At 39.3% G+C, this 26,877-nt stretch overlaps 1 protein-coding gene across 21 annotated transcripts in view; it reads right to left on the bottom strand.

The window, feature by feature from the left end:
* The window catches only part of MEF2C (myocyte enhancer factor 2C), a 172,302-nt gene that overhangs the window by 56,303 nt on the left and 89,122 nt on the right, over window positions 1-26,877 (bottom strand). For all 21 annotated transcript variants that reach the window (XM_053586873.1, XM_053586798.1, XM_053586760.1 and 18 more), the window contains one exon: window positions 18,739-18,942. In XM_053586873.1, coding sequence (XP_053442848.1) covers window positions 18,739-18,942 — 204 coding nt within the window. The remainder of the gene's footprint in view (window positions 1-18,738; window positions 18,943-26,877) is intronic.

The following is a 26,877-nucleotide window of genomic DNA, read 5'->3' as shown; positions in this document are numbered from 1 at the left end:
ACTCTCTGGTGCTGAAAAAAAGTTTGCTTTTTGTGAGGGGCACATACGCTTTTCAGATTCACAAACTAATTCACCTCTTCACTTCAACTTGCTTGAGCAGGTAAGGGAGGCAAAGGCTGGTCACCATGAGATCCCATTTTTGCTAGGGTTGAGGGGATTGGTTGGGGAAAAGAGACCAATGTATGCTTTTTTTTCTTTGAGACCATCTTACTTTGTTGCCCTCAGCAGAGTGCGGTGGCATCACACCTCACAGCAGCCTCCAAGTCTTGGTCTCAAGTGATTGATTCTCTTGCCTCAGTCTCCTGAGTAGCTGGAACCTACCACAAAACCTGGCTATTTTTAGACATGGGGTCTTGCTCTTGGCTCAGGCTGGTCCTGAACTTCTGAGCTCAAGGAATCTACCCACCCTGGCCTCCCCAGAGTGCCAAATGTATGCTTTTAAGTGGAAACTATTGTTTTTCCCTGGTAAAGGCTACGGAATCATGGAGAAATCTTGTATGAGTTATAAAAATTCTTTTTAAATTCATGGATACATAAACTCTTCTCTTTCCTGTTTGTTCAAAAAGATGCAGACAACACCGTTACTTTATAAGCTGGATGAGAGGAAAAGTAAAAGGAATAACTATAAAACTTCTCAGTTTTTTTCCAAGGGTAATGAGGAATACATCATGAGATGTGCTCTTAAGTGAAAGTTTCCCAAAGTGCCAAGGAAGAGGGGAAAACTGCAGGAGAGCTTCAAGAACCACAAAGACTTGGGTTTTGCATCTTGCCAGAAAATCTGCCCTGCTGGTAAAAGCCTGGGGAGGGGTTGGCAGGACCTGACTCAGCAGAGAAAATGCCACCCACAGTCATCGATGGCTTCCGCCATGGTGGAGCGCCCGTTTTCTCTGGAGGTTTTCCACAGCCGGGTCAATACCCGAGTCTCTCAGATGGGAAATTGGATTTTTTGAAAATTGAAATTAAACAAAGTTGTATAACATTTAAAAGAAGCTTATAATTATGATGTTTGGCTTTCTACATGGGCTTACGGTCAATTTTCTGTTGAATAAATAATATTAACCACATATTAACCACCTAATAGTTTTAAAATGCCTCAAACAGCCATCACCATCATTCTGAATAGAATCTCACTTCTTTTTTAAAGATCACTGCTAAAAGATGAGGGGAAACAGTACCATTAAAAAGAGGAAGCAAAACATGGTTCAAAGTCTGTTTCCATGAGGTAATGCACACTATTGACTAACAGTCAAAGGAATCCAGTCTATACCGAGATGAAGTATGAGGTTAAGGCAGGCAGGTGGCGGGGAGAAGCCAGATCCTGCCCCCTTCCCCCACTGCATTATGGTTGAAGCTAAAGAGATAGATAGAAATCAATGAAGGTTTTGTTGATTTGATGCAGGAACTTGTGCACAGTGAAATAAAGTTATATATCTGAGTTCATCTGCTGAAAACTGCCAGCTTCACATTACTATTAGAGCGTGTGAATGTATCTGTGTGTGGGCGTGCATGTGCATGTACACAGCATGAAGTTCAGAGTTCTGAACGAATTTTAAGAACTATTTATGCTGGGCAGATGTATCTTATTTGCTTTTTTCCTCCCAAAGGAAATATTTCAATGCTGAAATTTGGACTCCATAAAAGTTAGGTTGTTTTACATTAAAATGTTTGCAAACTGAATGGTAGTTTCTAATGGAAAATTAATTTCTTCCCCTGATCATAATGTAACAACTTACTATCATATAATTTCTTGAATCTTTCTTTGATATAAATAAAATCTCTCATATTTGTGCAAAGTCAGTTATAGAAAGTGCTGGAATGTTTCCCTATTGCTTCTGCTGGTGATCAGCAAGTGGTCTGAACTCAGTAGCCAGGAAGCAGGTGCAGAGTTTGGCATTACAAATTGGTTACATTTCCTATCAGTGGAAGTAGGGCTCAGACGGCCATCTTTTCCCAAATCACAGCTCATCTTTGCTAAGTCTTCACCATGCAAAACAGGTGTGGTTCAGAACAAACATCAGTGGTTTAGAAATGATATCCTTTCCCCAGTAGTGATCTACATTGTGGGTATGTGACTGGAATATTTAAAACACCTGTTCACCTGGAACTGAGCCAAATGTGTGATACGTTAGCGCATGCTTGGCTCACCTCCAACACTGGTATCGTTACTGCCATCAAATTACCCAGGAAGCTAGGGCAGAGACACTTAAAGTCTCACCCTGGAAGAAAGGCACAGTTTATGTATTTTACTGTTAACAACATCATCACTGTTGACTGGCTAGTACTTAAATGAAATCAAGTATTTATTTTTGTGTCAGAAAAGAAACAGTCAGCAGTGTAGGGACACTCTTGCCTTAGCCTTGCAAAGTACTTTCGTTGTCTTGAAAATTCCATAAACCTTCCCCTGACCCCTCCCTGCCTCTCTCTCTATCTGCATCTCACCTTTTGGACTCTGTCTATATGTATTCCTCCTTGGCTACAAAATAGTTTAAGAGGGACACCAGGGGATAAATTATAGCCTAACTGTTTCTATCAGAGTTCACCATCAGAACTTGGGAAAACCCCTCTGTTTGACAACACCCCCCCCATTTTTTTCGTACTCTGTTTTAACTTTACTTAATATAATTACTTTGCGATTCCTAGTATTTCCTTTCTCTACCTCTTCCTTAGTTTTAAAATCTGTATAGTGAGAACCTTACTTCTGAAAAATTTCATAACTTTATTACATAAGAAAGATATATACATAACATATACAATAATATACAACACATGACATTTTTTAAATGTAAGCACAAAATATACTGGATTTCAGTATCCAAAGTGTGTGTGTGTACAGTGCGTGCCAATCAATGGATACACATGTTTAAAAAGGAAAAATCTGTTATTACATTTGTAATACTCAAGTCACACTTGACTTCTGTAATTACAAGAGGTGTTAAACGGGACTTATGGTCATCTTCCGTTATCACATGTATCAAGTATTACAATTTTAATCTTTTCTTCTTTTCTTTCTTAAAATGCACCCCCTGGATATATAAAACAAGTCAAAGTTGAAAAATTTTGCTTGGATTTATATATGCAAGAGAGGAAGCATGTGGCTGAGCATCATGCCCAACACGTGCTGATGGCTATACAGGTGTGTTATACAAGTTAATCCTTACAAGAACAACAGAAGTGGGGTTTATTTATTTATTTAATTTTTTTTTTCTTTTTTGGAGACAGAGTCTCACTATGTCACCCTCAGTAGAGAGCTGCAGCATCGCAGCTCACAGCAACCTCAAACTCTTGGGCTTAAGTGATTCTCTTGCCTCAGCCTCCCAAGTAGCTGGGACAACAGGCGGCTGCCACAATGCCTGGGTATTTTTTTTGTTGTGGTTGTTGTAGTCGTTTAGCAGGTCTGGGCTGGGTGCAAACCCGCCAGCCCTGGTGCATGTGGCAGGCGCCCTAACCATTAAGCTACGGGTGCCAAGCCAAAAGTAGAATTTATTATCCTTATTTTACTGCTTAGGAACCTGAAGATCAGTGGAAGATCAGAAATTTGTTCAAAATTGCAGAGTTTCTTGGGAGTAGAAATCAGGACTGTCTGACTCTGAACTTGGTGTCTACCTGTCTCCTGCCCCTCCCTGTCTTATCCTGGAAGGGCTGGGCTCTTCACCTGTAGACGTGAAGGGTAAGGGAAGAGCTTCCAGAGTTGGCAGTGTCATATCCAGAAATCTGATCTGTTGTGAGGTCATTAAAAGGACACGTACTTTATTAAAAACTTCTAAACATACAGATTTTGATTTATGTTTCAATTTATTCTAGACCAACTTACATGGTTTAAAATAAACCTCCCCAGGCTTCTACAATTCTCTTCTTTTACACTCTTGTCTGTTATCCACAGTCCCCAGTCAGAGAAGTGCATGTGCATATTAGCAGAGCAAATGAAATTGTATGTGTATTTCGAAAACAATCTGTTTCAGACACATTATAAATGCGTAAGTATAATGAAAAGTTTTAGGCTTTTTAGTACACACACATACGTGTGTACATATTTATAAAAATTCAAATACTTTGGCATTTCCACTTTTTTTTTTTTGAGACAAAATCTTACTATGTTGCCCTCGGTAGTGTGCCATGGCATCATAGCTCACAGCAACCTCAAACTCTTGGGCTTAAGTGATTCTCTTGCCTCAGTCTCCCAAGTAGCTGGGACTACAGGCGCCCTCCACAATGCCTGGCTATTTTTGGTTGCAGTTCTCATTGCTGTTTAGCAGGGCTGGGCCGGGTTTGAACCTGCCAGCCTCAGTGTATATGGCTGGTACCATAACCACTGTGCTACGGGCACCCAGCCGGCACTTCCACTTTTTACACGACACTGCTTCTATCTAGACATAGGTATATTTTCCAGTAGGAACTTCCTCAAGAACTAGTTGTCACTACGCTATTCTACTGCCTCAGACCATAGACTGTCTTCCCTATACTGCTGTCAAACCCCACACCAGATACTGCAGAGGGCCTGGCTGAGCTGTCCCCTCCTTCCCATTGACCAGGTCACTTCTCTCCCATCTCTGTCTGCATGGGAATGTTCTGCTCATGTAAGCATCATACCATGGTTTTTTTTTTTTTCCTTGTGGCTCTTTGCATAATTGTTCTTTTGAAAGGTTTACCAACATCCTTTTCAGTTCATATCCATTGTTCTCAATTTGACTTGTTTGATCCTAAAAGTGACTATCATGACCACCTTCCTTGACTTTCTAAACTCCTCCTTGCCAGCAGGCATCACTCAATGGCACGGCAGCCCCAGCAATATTACCAAAAATTTTACTATGTGCCAAACCCCGTTCTAAGCATTTTACAAATGCTCATTCATTTCATTCTCACAGCAGCTATATACTAGGTACTATTATTAACCCCTATTTACACATGATGGAATTAAGACATTGAGAGTCTGAGTAATTCTCCCAGAGTCACGCAGGGGTGGCAAGGGGATAAGAACCCGGGTCTGTCTCCTGAGGTCCCCAACACTGTGCCCGGCTGCCCCTCCCAAATATCCCATCATTGGCCCAAGTTGTTTGTCCCATTGATTTCTCTGTGTGTTTTCTACCTTCCTGGACTGTAAGTGTTGTGATGTCACAGACCACGTCTTTCAAACCTGTGTCTCTCCTAGCGTCACTATGGAGTTCTGTACATTCTAGAAATCTAGTAATTATTGCTTGAATAAAAAACTACCAATAAGGGCGGTGCCTGTGGCTCAAGGAGTAGGGCGCCGGTCCCATATGCTGGAGGTGGTGGGTTCAAACCTAGCCCCGGCCAAAAAACGAAACAAAAAAACAAACAACAACAAAAAAATATTTAACCCATATGCCGGAGGTGGTGGGTTCAAACCCAGCCCCGGCCAAAAACCACACAAAAAAACAAACAAAAAAAAAAAACTACCAATAAAAGTGAAAGTAAATTTTAAAAAATATACATATGCAGAGGCTGCTTTGAGATTTGAAGATTTAGAAGTTTACAATTTTGCCTTCATAAATTAAATAATTCACTAAATAAATCTAAATGCACTGGTTACTGATAATGAAATGGCCATATTAGTGTCTTTGGTCTTCCTTTTAATAGCTCTTAACTGTCATTCTAAGCATTTGATACATAGAATAAGCATATTTTCTCTTGTTTAAAGCAACCCACTTGCATTATTTTGGCTTCTATCACTGATAAATAATACGCTGGATATTTCAAATCCTGAATGATTAAGAGATAGTCAAATCAATATCACCTACATAATACATAAAAGATGGATGCAAATTTTATAGCAAAGAAATTAATAATTAATTTGTATCTGTTTACTGTAACAAAAATTTGCTGTCAGCTTTTTTTGAAGTTTAACAATGCTTGAGCCAACAAGAATAAATTATATATGAAAAATCACTGTTTAAAGGTACAAATGCTATTAAAATAATTCTATTACTTAACATTTATGGTGTTACATAATGTATTGTATGTAGTGTATCAGGCACTATCTTCTGTTTGATAATCTTGCAGAGCTGCTACAGCTCATATTACTCTTATGTACGAAGATATTATATTCTTTATTTCAGCAATTAAAAAAGCCACTATTTTCCACATAACAAAGCTTTTGCTGAAGAATCAGAAATGAATAATATAATATCAAAGGTAATCATTCCCCAAATTGAATTTATTCTGCATAGCGCAAGTGACTCAACAAGGAAAATTTTGTTTAAAAAGTACATATAAAAGGCTTTGTCCCTGGAATCCAGCTCTAAGAGGCTTCACTATGTAGGTTGAAAATGGTTTTGCAGGGTGTATGTCCTATTTTTCCATGCCTGCAGTAAAGATACAATATGGGAATTCAGCTTGGTAATTACTAATACACCACACAGACACAATTACACCCTGTGTGCTGCATAAAGGACTCACTTGTGGTCTGCATCCATTACAAAGAGCAGTAGGGGGCCAACGGCAAGTGACAAAATGCTTTGCAAGACGGAAGGAGAAGAGAGGAGCCGATGTGCACAGATACAAGGACCTTGATTCTTCTAGCCATGATTTAAGCCTCTTTCCACCAATTACCATCCTTTGTCTCAAGAGTCTTATCACCAGCAGCACTACAGGAACTGCACAAAACAATGCGCAAACCCTGTAACCCCATCAACTGTACTGACATTTCCACACCCTGTTGCTACGTCTGACCTGGTTATTCAGATTACTTAAGCAAAACAAAATGGGAGGGGAGGGGGTGTCACCATTGCAAAAGCTGCCTCTCTCTCTCTCTACACACACACACACACACCCTGTATACACACACGCACACATATATATTTAGGGCTTACTCAGAATTCCATTTCTCAAAACCAAAAGCCATCCTACTCTCAAAGTGGTATTTTTCTATGTAGTTTCTACACCATTTTAAAAACAGAAAGCAAAAATCTGCTTGGGTGAAAATGATAACTGTAGGAAAGAGACCAAATACGGGTATACGGAGGGGCAAGATACTAACAGGAGAATTTCACGTCTGCGGGAGCTGAACTCCAGTGAGTCAGATGCCCTCTTGAGTTACAATGAGTCACAGGAATAATTTTCTGGCTGTGAAACTCTTCAAAGTTTTGAGTTTAATTGCAAGCAGTAAGCGGTTTTTATTATAACAGAGTTTCCTCTGTTAATTATTACATGATGTATATTATTTTATATTATTTTCATCGAAGACGCCATTTTAAAATATATCTTACCATTATGAATTTTTGAGACCTTAGGAAAGTTAGTTATTGATGGTGGTTTGTCAGGTTTTGTGAAACAAAGCCCTGTCTTTCAGAAAATGTTTACAATTTACGAGGGAAGAAAAAAGTATCCTGGGGCTAAAATGTTTATTGGCACCTAGAAGTCTGAAGAGAGAGTCAGGCCTGTGGTTTTTGGAGGGCACTTTATCATCGGCTGCATTCTCAAAGGTTTCTCTGAATGAATAGAACTGGATTACTCAGCCTTCTATTCCACGCCTAGTCCTCTCCATTTTCCTTGGCACGACTGAGAGCCAGGCTATTTTTAGTCAAGCAGTTTTCTATTTTTAGACAACTACCAGTTAGAAGACATTTGTTAGGGAAAAAATTAAAACACACACACACACACACACACACACACACACGAGGAGGAAAAGAAGATTCCCTCCACATATTGTGAAGCAGCCTTCAACCTGTAACTCCAGGCATTTCAGCTGCTTTCAATCTTGGAAAAATAAAGAAAAATTCAGAGTTCAGGGTTTTAAAAATAAACCTACCCTCTGGCAAATAGACCAAAACACAACAAGCTGTTACTATGTGAAACAGTGACTACAAAAACAAAGAACATTCTCCAATGATTAAGCTGAGAGAAAAGTTGAAGACCATTAGGTTACGAGAAGGTTGCACAGGCTTGGAACAATTTTCCAGCCTCTCAGCCAGAGGGATGGTGCTTTAGCATTTAGATGCGGGAAAAACTTTCATCTGAAAAGTTTAAGCTAGGATGTGAGATGCAACTTTAAGGGTGAAACTTTTACCAAGCTGAAGGCAATTATATTCACTGCATTTTTCTAACATTATTATATTCTGTGGGGTATCTTTAGAAATTATAACCATCTTTTTACAGAAAAACCATACATTAAAAAATCCAGTGCCAAAAGGAAAGCAAAGGCTGGGACACATGCATGCCACGTGAACAGGCCAGTGTATATACACACTCGCTGTCAATAAGTCATTACATTCACTAATTTCACTTTTGCTTTAAATGGGAATAAATGGGAATGACTGGTTTAGCCTATTAGGTTATTGCACTTGTCACTCAAAGCCTTGCCCTTCATGTAAAAGGCACCATGAGATGTTCCCAAGTGCTCCCAGTTGTAATTTCTCTTTCTCCTGTTAGCCCACTGAGTTTTGTCTGTGTCTTACTATGGTCCAGATCACTGGGCAATCACAGTCACAGATGTATTACAGTAACTTGCACAACGCTTTGACAAATAAGTGGTCTTCCTGTTCACCAGTATCTGTTGAATGAAAGAACAAACTCTGCGTGTGTTTTGTCCACACCAGGCTACTGGCCCTGGTGGGCAGTGAACATGTCATAATCGTTTCAGTTCCCAAGATGCAAAGCACAGTGCCTTTAAACTCCGTAAGTGCTTGTGGGAAAGAAAAAATCTTTGTCAGATCTTCTTAATTTATGCAAAAAGCTGTAGCTGTAACAATGCAGTTTTTATTACATAATATACCTCTTAGTAAGAAATGTTAAATCATCTCAAACTAAGAATTTGTTTCTTTTGGTTAACATTATTTATTCCTAGATCTTTTCCCTTGACTTGGAAAATAAAACCAATTTTTACAACTTGACAGTTTACAATGGGCTTTGCCATCTTTTATAACCTGTAATCCTCACAACAGCCCTGTGAGGAACTCAGGGTAGGCAATACTCAGGGGAGGTTCTGTAACTGCAGCCCCACAAGGTTCTGTAACTTGCCTCAGGTCAGAGAATCGGTGTGTGATGTTGCTGTAACTAGAACTCAATTTTTAATCTCTGTCTTTCCTCCACACTGGTGGGGCTTTCAGAGCCCCATTTCCTAAAAGTAACATTTAAAAGATGAACTGTCATAATAATGCTTCATCAATATTCTTTAGAAACATCACTTTGTAGCTTTCTTTCTACCCACATGAAACTAATTCAGAACAACCATGGTTAAGGAGAACCAACTGTGAAGCCGGGATGAAGATAAAATCCTGCACATACCTAATTAGGAAAAATCAGAAATATCTGTGTGCACACAAGCTCCTTTCTTTCCTGTTGGAGAAGTTGAGAATGGACCTAACTTGTTTCTCCTCCCTCACTACTCACCTGACCAGGCCTCCTCCAGGGTGGTTACAGCCTCCCCGTTCCCTCCACCCTCTCTCTGACTTGCGCCTCAAGATTATATTGACTTTAACAAATATTGGAGTAAAGGCGAACTGAGTGACTCAGCTGTCCTGGGCGGGGTTCTTAACCCTGGCACAGGTCCTGACACACAGTGTGCAGGTCACAAATGCCTGCTGTGGGAATGGAAGGTAGAACAAGCCCTGGCACACTCTCCAGCTTGCACGCCCTGTATTAGGCTGTGCCCAGTATCAAGCCAGTTACCTGGATGAACATGAGCCCCAGAGTCACCAGTGTCACTATCTGCTGTCCAGTAAAGGTTTCTCCCACCATGCACAGTACTGCGTGGGAGTCACTGGTCACAAAAGACTATTGAACACTTGATATGTGACTAGTATTGAAAAACTGAACTTTAATTTTATTGAATTTCAGCTAATTTCTATTGATATAGCGACATGTGGTAAGTGATACCTTACTGATTAGAAATCTGGTTGCCTTACCCAAAGAGAGTTCACATTTATAACTGTTAATACATAGTTGCTAAATACTGGTAAAAAAAAGTGTACATGTTTTAAGAGATCTTGTTGGAAGTAAAATTGATCATTCACAATAAAGGATATGAATTGAGGGTAAAATGGATGTGGTAATGTGTCTAAGTACTCTTGACCAGTAACGGTACCTTCAATTCAACGTACAAAAGTTACACTCAGATAACACCCCTTAAAATGTGTATATATTTTTTTGCACCCTCTGTATATCATTTATTTCCAGATGTGCACAGCAACACTAACCCAGGGTTAGGTTTCTAAAACTAAAAACAAACAAATAAAAAAGAAAAACAGAGTGGAGTTGATTCTAGATTAGTAGCTCATGCTCAGGGTCACTCTGATCTGGCCTGGAGAGGTGAGTAGTTTTCTGTCTAAGAAAAGGTTTCCTTGAAGTCACATCGATGGCATGTGTGTGTGACTAATAAGTAATTTGTACGCTATTTTGACAAATAAAGTATCTAAATCAGAAATTGTGAAACAGGAGTTACTGTTGTTAATTCACATATCCGCTTTTTGTAATAATTTCTTTTAGATGTAGGGAGAACCCCAAACACCCATTGTACAGTTTACTGTTTACAGTGTTTCTTATCTTATAACAGAAGCTCTAAATAGTTACTGAGTTTATTTACTAAAACATAAAGATAAGAGATTTAATTGATATGAAGAGGTTTTTCAGAATCTAATTAACCTCCCAGCTAGTCATTAACTCTATGACCTTTAGAAATAATTGACAGGAATTTCTTTTTCTCTTATTCAGACGTTCTTTCAGGCGGCTAAATTTCAGGGCAACACATCATACACAGGACTATGGAGACATGACTGGATAATATATGCCAAGCAGCTATGGTACAATGGCATTATTTTTCCGAAAATATAATCTCTCCCCCTAATTTGCCGTACGTGTATACAGCATTTACTTCATTACAGTCCTTTTAATGACCGAGTTGTATTAAGTCTTTTCCCAGAACGTCCTAAGGATTATTTTGCCCACTCTGCCCCCGCGGCACAGAGGCACGTACTCTAACCAATCACATCACACGTCCTGACTGAGTGTGGACGTGGACTCTGAATCTTCCTCAGTGTGGGCACCAGGCAGCCGCTGCCACGCAGGTGAGTGGCCACAGAGGAGGAGACTGGGCCAGGACAGGCAGCACTGACGGCGGAGTCCCTCACCTCACTCAGTGATGGTGGGCCAGGAAAACCTAAGTAAGGCATTTGCTTTTAATAATTGGTTTCATTGAGTATCATTTTTAAGAATCTATATTAAGGGGTGATCCTAATAGATTGTATGGCAAAATATATTTTATGATTTGATTCTGACCCTTAGTAACATGACAAAGCAGAAATGGTCAACAGATGTACTTTCAGATTCCACACTGAAGGAAATGAATGTTGGGAAAGGGAACTCCAGATCCTTGCTATTCCAAATTTGCTTCACAGCCCAGTGGCATGAACATTAACTGGGAGCGTCAAAGAAATAAAGAATTCTGAGCCTTGCCCCTTCAAATCAGCATTTCTACAAGAAGCCCCGCTGCCTCAGACCAGGCCCCAAGCATTTTGTTTGAGATCCATTGATCCTTGCTGCCAAATCCTGGCCAAAGTACCCAAAGATTGCTTCTCTCTTCCCCAGGAAGTCAAAGCACTGATGTCGGAACAATATTTATCCGTCTTTTCCAACAAAGAATAACTTCTAAATTTTATTTGTGGTAATCAGCTATCCCAAAGCTCGCCATACACACATACAGGGCAAACGGGAAACTGTACCTACATGTCAATGAAACTTTATTTACGAAATATTCACTACAAAATTTTACAAAATCTTTCTCTACATGTTGATATATAAATATAAAAAATATATAAAATATGACGTGAGTTTGTAAATTTTTCCTATGTAAGGTGAACTCTGGGACAACCTGTATATTAAACATGTACCACGTGCCAGATGTTGAGCTGGCAGCCAGAGTTTCAGGAATGAACAAAATACTATGTCCTTCGGGGAAGGGAAAGACAATTGTAACTAAAATGACAACAACAACAACCATCACCCAACATCAGAGTAAAGAAATTGAAATGAACACTCCTTTGGTTAACCGGAGCCATTATCTTTTATTCTGATTCTAAGCAAGACTCAGAATTATTCCTCAAATGTTACTTTTGAGTATTTCATGACTATAGGTTCAGGAACTAATCCTGAGGAAGTAAGAGTATTCTACTCTTTTATATCTTATTTGAAAGAATCTTGTCTTTAAAAAAAACAACAGTGTTACTTAGGTGCTAGCAGTGGCTAGAATGCAATCTTAGTTCAAATATTCTGCTTACCACCAAGCTCCTCCTGCCAGGAAATCCGTAAAAAGCATTGAACATAGACAATCGTGATGCAGGCTATGTATTTTTTTCTTTCACTTTCAGGCATTGGGAAGGTGGGACCACATGAGGACTTTAGTTTGTTCTAGTTCAAGAAGGTTCATGTGAAACCAGGATGATGATAAAATAGTCACGATTCATACTGATATAGAAGTTGTATCAATCACAAAGCCCGTATTTTGAAACTTGTCTTTTCTTCTACTTCTAAATAACGCTGTTGGATTAGTGCTAATGCCTACAAAGTATTAGAGCCATGTAATACAGCGATGCATTACATTTTACTGCCTTGTGCACGTAACTCAAGTTGTAACTACCACGCACGTTATTATTTGTTCAACAATCATTATTTTCTTAATAAATGAGATGCGAAGCAGCTTTTTATGTTTACAGAACAGTCAAATTAAGCAAGAGAAATATTTTTTAAAAGAAAGTAGCTCTTCAAATTTCACCTATAAAAATCACTGTGGGATAGTTGTGAGAAATACGAATACATTTAATAATTTTAGACAAGTTTCTTCTTTTAGACCTGGGAGAACAAATAGAAATACGATTTACAGGTAGTGGTAAAAGTCTTTTAAAGCTATATAAACAAAAATAAACATTAAAATTAAGGAAAAGATGCAAAAACTTTTTTTAAAACAAAATCGCCCCCCTCCTTTCCCTTGGAAGCATCAACACTGAAGGCTTAAAACTTTATAGAATATACTAACATTTTGCTTATTTTTCAATACTATCTATTATCTTTCCAATCATAAGCCTGTAACAAAACAAAACAAAACAGCACATAAGGCTCACACGCCTAGTGCTCCATGTCAGTTTGGTCAACTTGTAAATGCTTTCTGATCAGGTCGTAAATTTACTGATTGACTCTGTGGTTCTTGGTTTAGGGATAAAACATACTTTTAGTTTTACAGTGAGTATTCGTTTTGCTCTTTAGGATTCATGTTACATGAGAGAATATGAGAAAGAGCAAAACGAGTATAGCCCCTGCCTGTTAGAAGTTTATAATTTAATCTAATGTGGGAGAGGTAACTGGAGAGGTTGCTCTGACAGGGCAAACAGAACAGATTACCAGTGTCATGTATAGGAAAAGCGCCTAACACAAGTTATAGGAGGCTTCAAGGATGACTTTCCGAAAATATAAATTGAGACCTGACTTGAAGGATAAGTAACAGCCAAGGCTAGAAAGAAATCTGAAGACAAAATGAAGGGAGTTTGGAGAGACTGAAGGATAAAAGTACGTTTCATGTGGCTTGAGTACAGGATGGAGGTGGTGGTGGGGAGGTTGACTGGAGAGAAGGAGCTGAAGGGAAAAGAGATACAGGGGTTATATCACACATGGACTTGAGAGCCCAGATCATGTATGCGTCTCTGGGCATCCCATGGCACACAGCAAGAATCCAACAGATCTTTGTTCAGAGAATGACTGAAAGAAGGAAAATGTACAAATGATCAAACTAGTAAGTGAATGTGCCTGTTCTCTTAAGGTAAGCATCTGTCTATAATATACACCTATACACATATGCACAGACATAATTTTATATACCTATGTTTTTGTAAGTATAAAATTGGAAACATCGCTTTAGGTATAATGAAAGTTCAAGTAAGGCAGACACATTTTCCTATTTCCTACCTATTCCCAAATTTTGTCACAATGGGTTGGTAAAGAAGTTCAATTCCATTATTTGCTGCATTTGTTTTTCAACAAAAATCGTACTCACCAATTTTTACCAAACTATATAAAGGGTGTTGGCTTGTTGATAACCTTAAGCAACACTATGACAAAGGCTTTATAAGCTCTTTTAAGGACTTTCTGTTCCCAATTCAGGCCTTATTTGTTAATGTGCACGAAAACATTTTGCTGCAACAACTGCAATAACATTTAACCAAACAGGAGTCAGGATTCAGGTGACAGTGAAATTTTAGGTATAAACAGTTCCTCTCTCTCTCACACACACATACATGTTTGCTCATACACACAGTTCTTGCCTGTTTTTGTCTCTGAAAATAAAAGCCACTGATCCTCTATCAAGACAGTTATGAATCAAAGGTTCCTTTTTCAAGAGTTACATCCATCTTTGAGGACTTTGCACCTTACTTCCCCTCCACCCTTCATCACTGGACTCCTGGCCCACCCTGCATGAGCAGCTCATCAGAATCACTGAGCCACTGAGGGGGTGAGCGGTTCTTTCTGGCCTGGGTGCCTTGTGATATGCCCACATGGATTGTGGTTAGATAACATGGGCAGGGAGGTAACCCTAACGTCAGGGGCCTCCACGGCTCACCTGGAATGACCTGGCAGAACACCTGACTATGTGAATGAGTTCTGTCACCTGGTTCAGCCTATGTCTTCCCATCAGCAGCTTGTACCACATTAACAAGGTTATGGCTCCTTTGCCTTCCAGCTGTTCCCAAGCTGACTTCTGCATGTATATGTCTTACATCCTCAGCAAGAACGCCTGCCTTCTGCTGTTTCGGAGTTCCTTACACAGTGCTGTGTATACACTGGTGCTTGCTAAATCACTGCTAAATGAAACGGTGGCCCGTAAGCTCGTCCTGTGGGACCCGCATCCTTCAGATCATTCTGTAGCTCTCAATGACCATGTCTTCTAGGAACACGGCCCAACATAAGGCAGGAGGGTCTGCTCTCTCAGACAACCAGCTAGTGACAAAGGGATGAAAGGAGCAGTTCCACAATGCTGTGGGAATCCCAACTGAGTTTCCACTGTCTCATAAGCTAGCAAATTTGGGAAAATATCCAGTATGCTTGTCACAGAGTTAAATAAAATGGACTTTATTCAAAGGAAGTGCTTTTAATATAATAACTGTTTTTGTTTTTTTTTTTAACCAATGGATTAAAAATTTAACACATTTACTAAATCTGGCATATTTATATATTGTATCTAAACAGATATTCAGGCTGCATTATAATATAATAATAAAAAAAACTATCTCGGTCTGTCTGTTAAGCCTTTGTGAGTCTTTGTGCCATTGTACCAGTAGTGCTAATTATCAAGCAAAGACATGATAATTATGCAGAGCTTTTTCACTAAAAGAAGGAATCTTTTTCAACACCCACGCACTGCACAATTTCCTATGGCCCTGTAACACTACTCTGGTATGGCCCAGAAATGTGTAGTTCAGTCTAAATTCTAGAAATGATATTATTTCTATCTCCCCCCATCTTATCTTTTTGCGAGTAAACTGTTTTTAGAGGATTAAGGGAGAGGGTTAATGGTCCAAAGGGGAAAGATAAAACTAATGACCCTTTATGAAACATATTATGCTCCTCATTAAACTTACTCCGTTAAATGTATTCTATTAAATGAAAATAAATAGGACTTAAAATTTTACCCAGGAGTAGTAAACTATCTTAACTTTCAACTTTACGTTAGATCCATTCTAAGAATGGACTCCTCACCTCCCTGATGTGTCACTGGTTCTTAGCCTCCAACACAATTCATGTTTCTGTGCTGCAGAGGCCTTCAAATTTAGAGTGTCTAAGGAATACTTGGGAAACTTGTTATAAATGAGGCTTCCAACCCAGAGCCCCTCTTCTCCACCAAGTATCTCAAGCATCATAATTTCAATGATCAACGCTTCCAAAAATACTCCATATAGGGGGTGACATAAAATGTTATCCTGATTATCGTTCTTACCTTCTTTCTCCCTCATCTCTGTTATTACTGAAATGTGGAAAAGCCAGTTATGTAAAGAATGTATTGTTAAGAGAGTGGGCAGGGCCAACTCACAATGTGTTAGACTTACATGTCATGTTCATTCAAAAAATTGAGCTGTTGAGTCTCTAGATTTGGCTTAGGAGATCTAGACTGATTTTTTGAGAAATTCAGAGCTTTTACCAATTGAGATTAAAGACAAGAAAATGGTACTGCTGCTTTATTCTTTTTTTTTTTTTTTTTAAAGCATCACTCTAAAAAAACTATAATGTTGCAAAGGACTTTCAAATTCAGGGCCTTCTTGTTTGACGTGAGGAAACTTCACCCCCAAGGGGCAGCTGACCTGCCACTCAGCACAGTACAAGACAGGATTCAAATGAGGACCTCTGACTCCCACAGAAGGCTGACTTTCAGATATCTGCCTGTCTCAAAATACAGAAGTGTCATGCAGTCTGTGAAGGTTTAAGTAACCTTTAAGTCATGTGTTACTGATCAAAACCATCAGAAGATGAATTTCTAGTTTTAAACTTTTTAAAGAAAGCAAATTAGAAGTCAACATATTTCCCAACTGGTTCAATACGGTTTTCTACTGCACTTCACATTACATTATGGGCTCCAGCAGAACCAGTCTAGTGAAAAATTCTAACACAAATTCTTTTGTTATCCTGATTTTTGTTGTAATGCTTTTAGTAAGGAAATGGATGGAGTTTTGTGCACAGAATTCTTTTTTATTTTTTTATTTGTGTGCGTGTGTGTGTGTGTGTGTTTTTTGAGACAGTCTCATGCTTTGATGCCCTGGTTAGAGTGCAGTGGCGTCATTATAGCTCACTTCAACCTCCAACTCCTGGGCTTACGCAATCCTCCTGCCTTGGCCTCCCAAAGTGCCAGGATTATAGGCATGAGCCACATGCCCAGCCTATTTATTTATTTATGTAAGTTTTAATTTTAACACACACATTCTCAGACTCAAGTTCTATAAGTTCTGTTCACCTTCGTGTTTATGTATCTTCATATTTATATGTGCATGTCAACAAAAAGTTCTATGAAATATACAGCAGGTAAATTTTATGAATAGTAAATTTCAAGATCAAAGCAAACCTATAATTCAAATGATTAGTCAATGAAAAACTAAAATGGCTCATAGTATTTTAAAAGTATGTATCATATTAGGTGTGTTTATCATTCATTTTCCAATTTTATTTTTAATTATTATGGGTACATAATAGTTTGCTTATCATTGTTAGGCAAAATAAAGTAGCTCAATACTTCTGAGAAATTTCCAAATAAAAGCAAAGAAATGAGAATTAGTCTTAGACAATTATAACAGGTACAAGTGAGACAGGTGTGGGAGGCATATTAACTTGATCAGTATTAGTACTACTTTTTCTCATAATATGAAACCAGTCTAAGCAATGGCAGGAATGATGTCTACTCTGGCAAACTGACTCTAAGTAAATACTTCTGAAACATTTATTAATTTTCTTTTAATTCTGGGAAAGCGGGCACAAGTGAGGTAAACAAGAGCAGAAAAAAAGATGAAGAAAATAGGCAGATGGGAACTATTCTCACTTTGCCTATTTTTATTTTTTATTTTTTAAACAATTTTATTTTATTTTTTTTGCAGATTTTGGCCGGGGCTGGGTTTGAACCCACCACCTCCGGCATATGGGGCTGGTGCCCTACTCCTTTGAGCCACAGGCACCACCACTTTGCCTATTTAGTTTGGTAGTTTAGCCTATGAAGGGTACTACAAGGTATTTAAACAGGATATACGTTGAAGGTGTTTAAAAAGTTTCAACCCAAACTGCAGGGCATGTCATTTATGCTAATAAAACATTAGGATTTATGCTAACTTAAAACCTTTCAGGTTTTAACATAATGCTTATTTGGTTTTGGCAGAATAAAATGTTTTAAATCTGACTTCGATTAAATACTGAGCTAACATTTAGCAGTTTATTTTCATCTAATTTTTTTGATTCCATGTATTTCAGCAGTTTTCACTGCTATATATAATATGATAATTTTGGGGAAAGAACATTTCTTGAGAATAATTGTCTTTACTCTTTCGGGAGAATGAATTAGAAAGGTGAGACATAAAGTGAAAAACTGAAAGTGTAAAGTTGGCATTAGTGCATATATATATTTTTTCTTGATGCTGCTGGGAAACTTAAATCACCAGAAGTCATCTAAAATGTGGGTGAGTTATCTGCTGGCCACAGTTCCCCCCCTGGTATCTTGGCCGACATTGGGAGGATGGTCACTCTCGAAGGATGTGGCGCATAATTAGACACTGGCTCATGACTTCCAGCAAGGACCAGATCTTGCACTGTCCCCATACTCATATGACAACGTATCAAGAAGAATCCAATTATAGCTCAAGAAGAAGGGGAAAGGGGAGAGGGAGGGGCGGAGGGAGGATGGGTGGAGGGAGAGTAATTGGTGGGATCACAGCTACGGTGCATCATACAAGGGTATATGTGAAATTTACTAGGTGTAGAATATAAATGTCTTAACACAATAACTAAGAAAATGCCCTGAAGGCTATGTTGATCAGTTTGAAGAAAGTATTTCAAATTGTACGTAAAACCTGCACATTGTACCCCACGATTGCATTAATGTACACAGCTATGATTTAATAATAATACAAAAAGAAGGGTGGAGTCACAGTTGGAAAAATAACCCTGGTTATATCCCCTGGCCCATGAATATCTTAGGAGGAGGAAGATGGTGTGAGCACTGGTGCGGGTGTGCGGCCGCAGAGCCCGGGCGCCCCAAGCATGCACGCTCACCTCCACGATGTCCGAGTTGGTCCGGCTCTCGTGTGGCTCGTTGTACTCCGTGTACTTGAGCAGCACCTTGTCCATGTCGGTGCTGGCGTACTGGAACAGCTTGTTGGTGCTGTTGAAGATGATCAGCGCGATCTCACAGTCACACAGCACGCTCAGCTCATAAGCCTTCTTCATCAACCCAAATTTCCTCTTTGTAAATGTCACCTGTAAAAAAGAAAGCAGGCCAGGTGTTTTCTTTCTTTCTTTTTAATTCATGCATATGAGTTTTTAAAAAAAATAGTTTTGTTTTTTTTTTGCTTCCACAAAACAATGGTGTGCAATTGTTAGAGCCCTTGGGCACTAACACATTTGGAAAGAAAGCAAATAAATCGAAAACTAATTTCTGCTTAGAATTTGAAAATGTGTGACTACTAGCTTGTTGTGGAATGTGAAACTATAAAGGCAAAGATTTAATATACCGCATTGTAATGAAGGCAACCAGGACACGGGTCCTTTTTCTTTGAGCTATATAAAAATTAAAAAAAAAAAATAATTCCAGCATGGTTAACATCTTTCCCACTTCACAGGATTGGAGCTTGATTTTTCACCACTTGAAAACTGGACATGACATTCTGGACGTAGCATTTTAGATTGGTGTCAAAAAAATCTTAAAATTGTTTAGTCTCATGCCATTTAATTAAAAACACTTGAAGGGATATGACTGTGCTCTCGGACAATGTTGCGTTCTGTTTTCTAGAAATCTAGCTTGGCACTGGGAAGTATGTTAGCCCTAATACTGTTAGGGTTTGGGTTATCTAGCTGGGCACTGGGAAGTATGTTAGCCCTGATACTGTTAGGGTTTGGGTTATCTAGCTGGGCACTGGGAAGCATGTTAGCCCTGATACTGTTAGGGTTTGGGTTATCTAGCTCAGCACTGGGAAGTATGTTAGCCCTGATACTGTTAGGGTTTGGGTTATCTAGCTCGGCACTGGGAAGTATGTTAGCCCTGATACTGTTAGGGTTTGGGTTATCTAGCTGGGCACTGGGAAGCATGTTAGCCCTGATACTGTTAGGGTTTGGGTTATCTAGCTCAGCACTGGGAAGTATATTAGCCCTGATACTGTTAGGGTTTGGGTTATCTAGCTCAGCACTGGGAAGCATGTTAGCCCTGATACTGTTAGGGTTTGGGTTATCTAGCTCAGCACTGGGAAGCATGTTAGCCCTGATACTGTTAGGGTTTGGGTTATCTAGCTCAGCACTGGGAAGCATGTTATCCCTGATACTGTTAGGGTTTGGGTTATCTAGCTGGGCACTGGGAAGCATGTTAGCCCTGATACTGTTAGGGTTTGGGTTATCTAGCTCAGCACTGGGAAGCATGTTAGCCCTGATACTGTTAGGGTTTGGGTTATCTAGCTCAGCACTGGGAAGCATGTTAGCCCTGATACTGTTAGGGTTTGGGTTATCTAGCTGGGCACTGGGAAGCATGTTAGCCTTGATACAGTTAGGGTTTGGGTTATCTAGCTCAGCACTGGGAAGCATGTTAGCCCTGATACTGTTAGGGTTTGGGTTATCTAGCTCAGCACTGGGAAGCATGTTAGCCCTGATACTGTTAGGGTTTGGGTTATCTAGCTCAGCACTGGGAAGTATGTTAGCCCTGATACTGTTAGGGTTTGGGTTATCTAGCTCAGCACTGGGAAGCATGTTAGCCCTGATACTGTTAGGGTTTGGGTTATCTAGCTCAGCACTGGGAAGTATGTTAGCCCTGATACTGTTAGGGTTTGGGTTATCTAGCTGGGCACTGGGAAGTATGTTAGCCCTGATACTGTTAGGGTTTGGGTTATCTAGCTCGGCACTGGGAAGTATGTTAGCCCTGATACTGTAAGGGTTTGGGTTATCTAGCTGGGCACTGGGAAATATTTTAGCCCTGATATTGTTAGGGTTTGGGTTATCTAGCTGGGCACTGGGAAGCATGTTAGCCCTGATACTGTTAGGGTTTGGGTTATCTAGCTCAGCGCTGGGAAGTATGTTAGCCCTGATACTGTTAGGGTTTGGGTTATCTAGCTCGGCACTGGGAAGTATGTTAGCCCTGATACTGTTAGGGTTTGGGTTATCTAGCTGGGCACTGGGAAGTATGTTAGCCCTGATACTGTTAGGGTTTGGGTTATCTAGCTGGGCACTGGGAAGTATGTTAGCCCTGATACTGTTAGGGTTTGGGTTATCCAGCTGGGCACTGGGAAGCATGTTAGCCCTGATACTGTTAGGGTTTGGGTTATCTAGCTCAGCACTGGGAAGTATGTTAGCCCTGATACTGTTAGGGTTTGGGTTATCTAGCTCGGCACTGGGAAGTATGTTAGCCCTGATACTGTTAGGGTTTGGGTTATCTAGCTCGGCACTGGGAAGTATGTTAGCCCTGATACTGTTAGGGTTTGGGTTATCTAGCTGGGCACTGGGAAGCATGTTAGCCCTGATACTGTTAGGGTTTGGGTTATCTAGCTCGGCGCTGGGAAGCATGTTAGCCCTGATACTGTTAGGGTTTGGGTTATCTAGCTGGGCACTGGGAAGCATGTTAGCCCTGATACTGTTAGGGTTTGGGTTATCTAGCTGGGCACTGGGAAGTATGTTAGCCCTGATACTGTTAGGGTTTGGGTTATCTAGCTGGGCACTGGGAAGTATGTTAGCCCTGATACTGTTAGGGTTTGGGTTATCTAGCTCAGCACTGGGAAGTATGTTAGCCCTGATACTGTTAGGGTTTGGGTTATCTAGCTCAGCACTGGGAAGCATGTTAGCCCTGATACTGTTATGGTTTGGGTTATCTAGCTGGGCACTGGGAATTATGTTAGCCCTGATACTGTTAGGGTTTGGGTTATCTAGCTCAGCACTGGGAAGCATGTTAGCCCTGATACTGTTAGGGTTTGGGTTATCTAGCTCAACACTGGGAAGTATGTTAGCCTTAATACTGTTAGGGTTTGGGTATGTTAGCTCTAATACTGTTAGAGTTTTGGTTATTTAGCTGGGCACTGGGTAGTATTTTAGCTCTAGTACTGTTAGTATTTGGGTTATCTAGCTCAGCACTGGGACATATGTTAGCTCTAATACTGTTAGGGTTTGGGTTTCATTCTTCTGTGTCTCTCTGTTCCTCTCAGGGCAGAAACTGCACTGTTAACTTGGACTTTTTCATCTTCTAATCTCATCTATAACTGAGTCTCATAATTCCTTCCCTCAAAATCTCTCTCAGGTTCACATTTGTCTACTTCCCTCGTTGAATTCGTTATTCAAGTCCTTACCTCCTCACGTTTGGACAGCCCGGCAGCTTCCTGTTCTAGACGACCTCCTTGCCTGGAATCCTCCCCTCCTCAATTCATCCTAATCTGCAAAACTTCACTCTTCATACTTCCTTTCCCTAGGTCGAATACTTCCTAGCTGCCCTTCTTACCAAATGCAAATACGTATTTCCACTCTTCCCAATTCAACCCTCTCCTGATTTAAACTTGAGCTTGACCCTTCCCACCCAAAAGACATGAACATTCTTTTTTTTGAGACAGAGTCTCACTATGTCACCCTGGGTACAGTGCTGTGGCATCACAGCTCACAGCAACCTCAAAATCTTTGGCTTAAGCGATTCTCTTGCCTCAGCCTCCCAAGTAGCTAGGACTACAGGCACCCGCCACAATGCCCGGCTATTTTTTGGTGGCAGTTGTCATTGTTGCTTAGCCAGGTTTGAACCCGCCACCCTAGGTGTATGTGGCCAGCACCCTACTGACTGAGCTACAGGCACTGCCTGAAATGAACATTCTTAATTACGAACTTTTATCCAGTGTTTTCCAGCAGGCATTCTGTAAAATATCATTCATTCCTAGTATATTTGGGAAATGGGGCACGTTGGTATATTAAAGTCTAGGAAGCCTTGAACTTTGTTTATCCTGCTTTCCAATCCTACCACTGACAGACGTTTGTTTCTTGGCTTACTCATTTATTTTGAGGAGCACGTATTATTCTTTAGAGCTAGGTTTTTGAGGCACATTGTCTGGGTAATGCGACTGACTTAAGTTAGCTATTTTTTTCAGGAGGAACTATTTAAATTTTTTTTTTCCAGTTTTTGGCCGGGGTTGGGTTTGAACCCACCACCTCTGGCCTACAGGGCCAGCACTCTACTCCTTTGAGCCACAGGTGCCACCCGGGAACTATTTAAATTTTTTTCTCACCTTCAAATCCAACCCATCTTGCAGAGGCCGGTTTAGCTATCTCTACTGCCTTTTCGTGTCTAATTCCTCAGTGCACATTCCTACTTTTTTTTTTTTTAAATAGAGTCTCACTGTGTCACCCTGGGTAGAGTGTGGTGGCCTCGTAGCTCACAGATACGAGGGTAGCTCACTCAAATTCCTGGGCTCAAGCTGTCCCCTTGCCTCCGCCTCACAACTAGCTGGGACTATAGGCTCCTGGTGTCTTTCTCTTTGTCTCCACAAACACCATGGACGTCTTCCAGTCCTTTATCTATCGAATGTACCAGGAATCTCAAACCCTCCAAAGCTCAACTCCACTATCTTCCCTCTAGAATCTGCTCTCTCTTCAAGGCACCTCATCTCAGCATAAACACAGTCATCCGAACTAGAAAGCTCAGAGTGAACTCTGAATTCTGCTCCTCACCCCGCCCTCATCCCCCACAACTAAACAAATCTGTGTTGACAGGAACCGTGGACTAGCAGACAGAAAACCTGACCTCCCCGTCTCCTTATTTTTGTCAATATTTATTGTTTTACCTACCTTCCTTAATTTTTCCCTGATAGCATTCTCATATTATATAAGCCAGGTAGTTTTGTGTGGTTCTTCCCCTACAGCACACGTTCCACAAGGGCAAGTACCATTTTAATTTTGCTCACTAGTGGGTCCCTAATGTATAAAGCAGTAAACACACTCAGGAACACAGTTTTGTATCATAAAAATCTGTGATATAAAAAACTTACTAGGACAAACTATTGTGTGAATTCTTTAGAAACACTAAGTGGATGGATGTTATAAGAAAATTATGTGGTAACTTTTCCCAAAAGTTTTTTTGCATCTCATACCCAGAATTTTTACAAACTTATACTTTGCTTAAAAATGATTATTTTATCCACTTTGGCAGTGAAGGTTGCATAGTAGAAAGCAAAAGTTTGGATTCAGAGGACTTTGGATTTGAATGTAGAATCTGCTCTTTGCTAGTCATGAGAAATCACTCAGTCTCTTTCAGTTTAATTTTTTTTCATCCGTAAAATGGAGGTAAACACCTATCCCTAGGGTTGCAGGGAGGACTGCATAGAATCATGTATATAGTATCAAGCACAGTACTTGGGAGTAGATTTGCAGTCAATTTTAGTTCCTATTCACTTCTTAGTTGACTTAACTGGAAAAGAACTAACAGAATGAATTTGTCTTGGTGGCTTGGAGTTCAATGATTATAGCCATTTGCAGATGGTACTATTCTTACAGAAAGATGAAGTTGAATTACAGAAAGATAAAGCTGAATTATCCTCACTGACCGTCCTTGGGAAAATAAAGCATTTAGGTATTTACAAACGCCAGTGAGTATCTACTCAGATATGTCATTTACATGTCAACTGGGACAATTTCTTTGGCAGTAACTGTCAGCGTCTTACCTTCTATCCTATTTTATGTCTTATTGATTGTTTTCTAAAGTGCTTCTGAGAAAATACAGCTAGCGTTTTATTTTCATATCTGATTATCATACTACCTTAGAAACTTTTATTCTGGTTCATTCAGAGGAGTCATGATTGATGGTGAGGATGGGCTAAAGACTTATCTTTTTGGAATAGATAAAGAAGCATGATCATTAAGTACACCGACTTATACACAATGTCTTAATATTTCTTTTAGATTCAATTTGGATATGAAACTATAACTGCTTATTCGTATTTTATTTAGTGAAACAGGCTACAGAATACATTCAGTACAGAAGGCAATGGCCCAAAATAACCTTCATACATCTAAAACCACTTTTAATCAGACTTCATGACCACAAACTGTAGGTGGAATGTCTCAATACAGTATGGTTTCTGTTATACTCAAACCTCAGAATTTAGCACGTTACAACACTCACCATCAAAGTACATTTCAGTACAGAAATACCTTTAAAGCCTCTATTTGTGTTTACTTTTAGATGCTCCTCTACTTCTGTGTAACCAAATAGGCTGCTGGATAATGCATACTGATTTAATAATACCTGTCAAAACGTCAGCACATATAGCTTCTTTTCATTAAAACTAAAAGCTGAAATGATGACTATATTAAACTATGTAAGAGAATATTCAAAATCTACTCTTAATTGCTCTAAATTTAATTCTATATTACAGTTCGTATTCTTCATAATATACTCAAAATGTATTTTATAATGCTTTTTCTCATTGTTCATAGTTAGATAAAACTGTTTTTTAAGCATGAAGCTTTCTAAAGAGAGATGAGATATTACTCTCCTTTTAAAATATGCCACTCAATGACAAAGATTTCAACTCAGAGCTTTTATACTTAAATATAATAATGCATTGCAATGATTACATTTTTCATAACTTGATAATACTTTGCAATGGGGACAAGTCCATATTTCTATTTAAATAGCATACTTTGAAACTTAGGTGAGACAGAAAGCTGTCCTTACAGTAGTTGGAAAAAGCTCCTCTTTTGCAGTTTACACCCGTCAACGTGCATTATTAAAGAAACAATAGGATATATATGCATGGAAAAGAAGACTATCCTAGAAACTTGACTATTTCATGTTTTTTCTTTACTTTTTGAATCTTTAAATAGTCCCAAATGTGATGATGATGTTGTTATAAAAAAAAAAAAAAACTTTTGGTATTAAGTTCTTAGTAACGCTTTCTTTTACATCCTGGCATAAAGATAGGCATTACATACTAAAAGTTGACAAGGGCTCTAGAACTTACTTGGTATATGAACCAGAAATTTCAATCAGAATTTGAAATTGAGAAAAGGCACATTCCAGTTCCATGGAATTCAGTTATAAAAATTAAATTTAGTCATGAAAAACATAAAAATTCAGCTGCACTTTATTGATCATTTTCTACATAACAGACATGCTAAGCATACTGAGTGCTCTCCATGTCACACACTTGTGCTGGGGGCTGTGGCTTATAAGCTGTGCAATTTTATGCTACATAAACATATATCTCTTTTGTTCATGTCACTTCCTCGTCACCGCAGAAAAAATTCACTTAATTCTGTAACACGTGAACGATATTTTTTTTATTTGGAACAAAATGCATTACTTGGCCAACAGAGTTCTATTTTCAGTCATGTCTAATGATCTGAATTTGTATTTTTATCTGGAGTTGGGTAAATTCAGTTTTGTTTTCAGATCAACTTTTTCTCTGGACTGAGCTAGAAAAATAATAGTCAGTATTAATACATAGTCCAATCCAGATAAATATGCACTGAAATCTACCGTACTAGTTTTTTCTTATCTTGTGTTTGGTGGAAACTGAGGTTATTTCCCTCCACCTTTCCATCTTGCCACTGGCAGGTTCCCTCCAGGGTATAAGACTTAGTTTCTACGCCAGCTTTCCCTATGACACTTTCATCGTCAGGTTGAGATAAAACTCATTCCTTTTTCATAGCAGACCTCCAGCACTTTTCACACATCCTTATTATCAGACTTCTTCGAATACCACACAGTTGGTTGTTTATGAATCTTTCTCTCCTCCCAGATCTGAATTCCCTGAAAATCCTAACTCAAGCCCAGTGGACAGTCAAAGAAAGTTTTCTGAATGAGTGGATTATGCAATGAAAATACTCTAATGTCGGAGTGTCTCAATATACTGTAATTTTATTATATGTCAGAAGTACTGGTAGATATTTTTTACTTGTCTTTTTTGATAAACTCTCAAAAGAAAGAGATTCTGGATACATACATATGCATATGTTTTACTAAAACGTTAAAACATTTTAGCTTAATCTTAAAAGAAAGTAATTATACTACCTTGACTACCTTGGAATTTGTAAGAGAGAAGCTAAGGAATGTCTGGAGAGAAATTTATGTGTATATGTGCTGCAGACTTCAAGAAAAAAGTATTTTAAAAAGTTCAGAGAAAAGTGGTTTTTAATCCCTTCCCTGGATGATTTATCAAGAAGTACGGAAAAGCTTGACGATAA

The sequence above is a fragment of the Nycticebus coucang genome, chromosome 1 (assembly GCF_027406575.1).
Source record: "Nycticebus coucang isolate mNycCou1 chromosome 1, mNycCou1.pri, whole genome shotgun sequence".
NCBI lineage: Eukaryota > Metazoa > Chordata > Mammalia > Primates > Lorisidae > Nycticebus > Nycticebus coucang.
This window is presented reverse-complemented; position numbering and strand designations above follow the sequence as displayed.